The sequence below is a fragment of the Anopheles darlingi genome, chromosome X (assembly GCF_943734745.1).
Source record: "Anopheles darlingi chromosome X, idAnoDarlMG_H_01, whole genome shotgun sequence".
In the NCBI taxonomy this organism is placed as follows: domain Eukaryota; kingdom Metazoa; phylum Arthropoda; class Insecta; order Diptera; family Culicidae; genus Anopheles; species Anopheles darlingi.
The window spans coordinates 10035418-10037917 of record NC_064873.1 but is presented as its reverse complement, the minus strand read 5'-3'; the positions used below and the strand labels follow the sequence as shown (position 1 = coordinate 10037917).

At 37.4% G+C, this 2500-nt stretch overlaps 2 protein-coding genes across 3 annotated transcripts in view; one reads left to right on the top strand and one right to left on the bottom strand.

Moving 5' to 3' along the window:
* The window catches only part of LOC125953296 (ras-GEF domain-containing family member 1B-like), a 4722-nt gene extending 3626 nt beyond the window's left edge, over nucleotides 1–1096 (bottom strand). The window contains exon 1 of one of the 2 annotated variants that reach the window (XM_049682778.1): nucleotides 609–1096. In XM_049682778.1, the coding sequence (XP_049538735.1) occupies nucleotides 609–1043 (435 nt within the window). In that variant the 5' untranslated portion in view covers nucleotides 1044–1096. Of the gene's footprint in view, nucleotides 142–608 lie in introns of those variants that run through there. The other variant, XM_049682770.1, reaches the window with a different exon arrangement.
* A 660-nt stretch (nucleotides 1097–1756) lies between these two features.
* LOC125953288 (protein sel-1 homolog 1) overlaps nucleotides 1757–2500 on the top strand; it is a 3626-nt gene continuing 2882 nt past the window's right edge. The window contains exons 1-2 of the mRNA XM_049682758.1: nucleotides 1757–1934; nucleotides 2152–2500. The exon at nucleotides 2152–2500 is cut by the window's right edge and continues 1104 nt beyond it. Of these exons, the coding sequence (XP_049538715.1) occupies nucleotides 2227–2500 (274 nt within the window). The 5' untranslated portion in view covers nucleotides 1757–1934; nucleotides 2152–2226. The remainder of the gene's footprint in view (nucleotides 1935–2151) is intronic.

Here is a 2500-nt window from a genome sequence, read left to right as displayed (position 1 = left end):
CAGAGGATAGAAAACACGAAACTGATTGTAGTGACTTGGGCAATAAAAGCATTTAATTGCACTTCCAATAGTATAAAAAAGGCTTTTCGCACATTGAGCAAGTATTAACACCACACGGCGTCTTGTGTTATTCGCATACTCTTGTTTTTTGCCTGTTGTATGAAGTTTTCAGTCTACAGCGTATAAACGGAAGATGCGACTGGTTTACAGCATCTTTTCCGAATCTTTTTTGCTGGCGTGCTCTTTATAAGTTTCGATAAAATAATTAATTTTAGGCCTTTCACCGAAATTACCAATCATGGGAAAATGAATAAACAATAGTGGTCGGCAATTCAGTGATCAATAATAAAAGATAATTGGCCAAGCTTAGCATGAATTTGAACATACTACACTCATACGCTTCATCTATTGAGGATATTGTAACTAGCACATAACAAAAAAGGCTCGATAGTTTTTTTTTAAATTCATAATCATTCCCGAACATCGAAATGATCTCATCTACAAATTATCAGTTGAGCTGTTAGCTGCTAAAATGCGAATGGGATGACATATGCTGCTTTTTAAATTTCATAAATGATTGAATGTAATCGGATATGGAAAATACTTACAAACGGCGGTTGTTCCTTTCCTTTGAGGTTTGAACCATTCTGTGGTAACCGTCGTTCTAATAAAAATCTGGCTTTAATGCTACCACACTGGCGCCGCATTTCTGCTTGCAATGCAGATTGTAATTTATATTCATCGGTTGTCTGCTGTTTAGATTTGTCGACAGCATCGGCATTGCAGATATTTTCGTTTTGGCTATTTATCTTAGTATGGCGCGACATTTGTGCGTTTTCAAGCTCAATACCCAAACGAAGCGTTTCCTCGAGCCTTTGGGCTAGTATTGATGTTCTATTGGTATTTTTCGGCGTATTCTGCGCTGTAGATGCACTCGCTGAATTTGGTGGGGGAGGAATTGAACGCGGTTTTATAGGGATGGGAGGTTTTTTAGGAAGTACTGTCGAGGATGCTACAGCGGTAGGTGCTGTTGTGGAATTCATTGCAAGCCTTTTTTTCGAATACAGACACTACTGTTTCTGTTAAACACATAGAATAAATGTTTAATCCTTCAGTAATCCTAGATGAGATCCGGTGCCATGCTCTTATCTGCTAATCACATCCTTTCCTGCACTCACAAACCTATGATTGATTCGAGAACGTGTTAAGGTAGAAGATATGCATCTAAAAGATGCCTTTTGATAAAACAAACGACAGAAAATCGATGGCGTTGTTTGTCGCAATTTATTCTCCAATATAACTACCCAAACACTCCTTTAGCCAAGAATGCTACGACTTTGTACAATCTGCGCAAACGCTGTAATTTTCGGTGTTTTCTATTTGTTCCCATCTATGTTCCGATTGTTGTTTAGTCATAATCGTTCGGTACAAATGTTCATGCATATACTAATATTTAAAAAAAAACAGTACTATTGATTCGAGAACCTTACTGATTTAAAACAAATGTTGCATATTGCTTTCTGGCAGTGTAACAAGAAAAGAAGAAAACAAACTATAAAATATTTCAACGAATGCAGTCATATGTGGGCTGCAGGGCATGTGGATTATGGGCGTATTTTAGTGAAAGCATTTTATTTGAATATTATATGGTTTTCTGCGAGGAATTTTGGTACCAGTGTTGCCAATGATGTCACCAACGTCCTTCTGTCTCGGTTGGGCAGTGCTGCCAACTATAACCAATCATTCTGTGTAATCACAAAACAGAAAATCGTAGAAAGTGGAAGAAAAGTTGTTTGGTGGAGTTTATCAATGCTGGAACTAAAACCAGCGTTGCATCGTCAGTTAAAGTTGGAATAGAGTTCTCCCAACACCACAGGAGCGCGTAAATATCCTAGATGAGCGTTCAAACTTCAAGAGCATATATTAAATCTCTGGTATGTTGACTCTGATAAAGCATCATTACTGCAATCAGTGGCAAAAAGACACGTCACTTAAAAATAAAGACCCAGTGTTTATATATTGAACTAAACCTAATGTTACTTTGTTATTCTGTATATTAGGTAAAAGAAAAAGATATTTAGCCAATGCAGTGTGTAGTTCAGTTTCGACCATCAACTTGCTCGCTTACTCATATAAACATTACTTTCCCAGCCATTTCAGCTGCACCCTATCAAAGAACTGCTTACTGCAAATTCAGCCATCAACCACTGAAAAACAATATCTAAAATGAAAACGCTAATAAAACGGATATTGTTAGTGCTTCTTACAATTCTTGCTTGTTATTATCAAGTAAATGCAGTACAACAACCTTCGAGCATCGAATCAAAGAAAATGCCCCCTGGTACTACATCTGTTAAAAAAGGACAGAATGAAAATAACGAGAATGAAAGGAAATCGGTAGAAGATCTGAAGGACCTTCATGAGGTCTATGCGGGACGCCTAACGAAAGACGAACATGAAGAGAAGATCGAATACGACACTATAAAGCTTGTGCAAATAG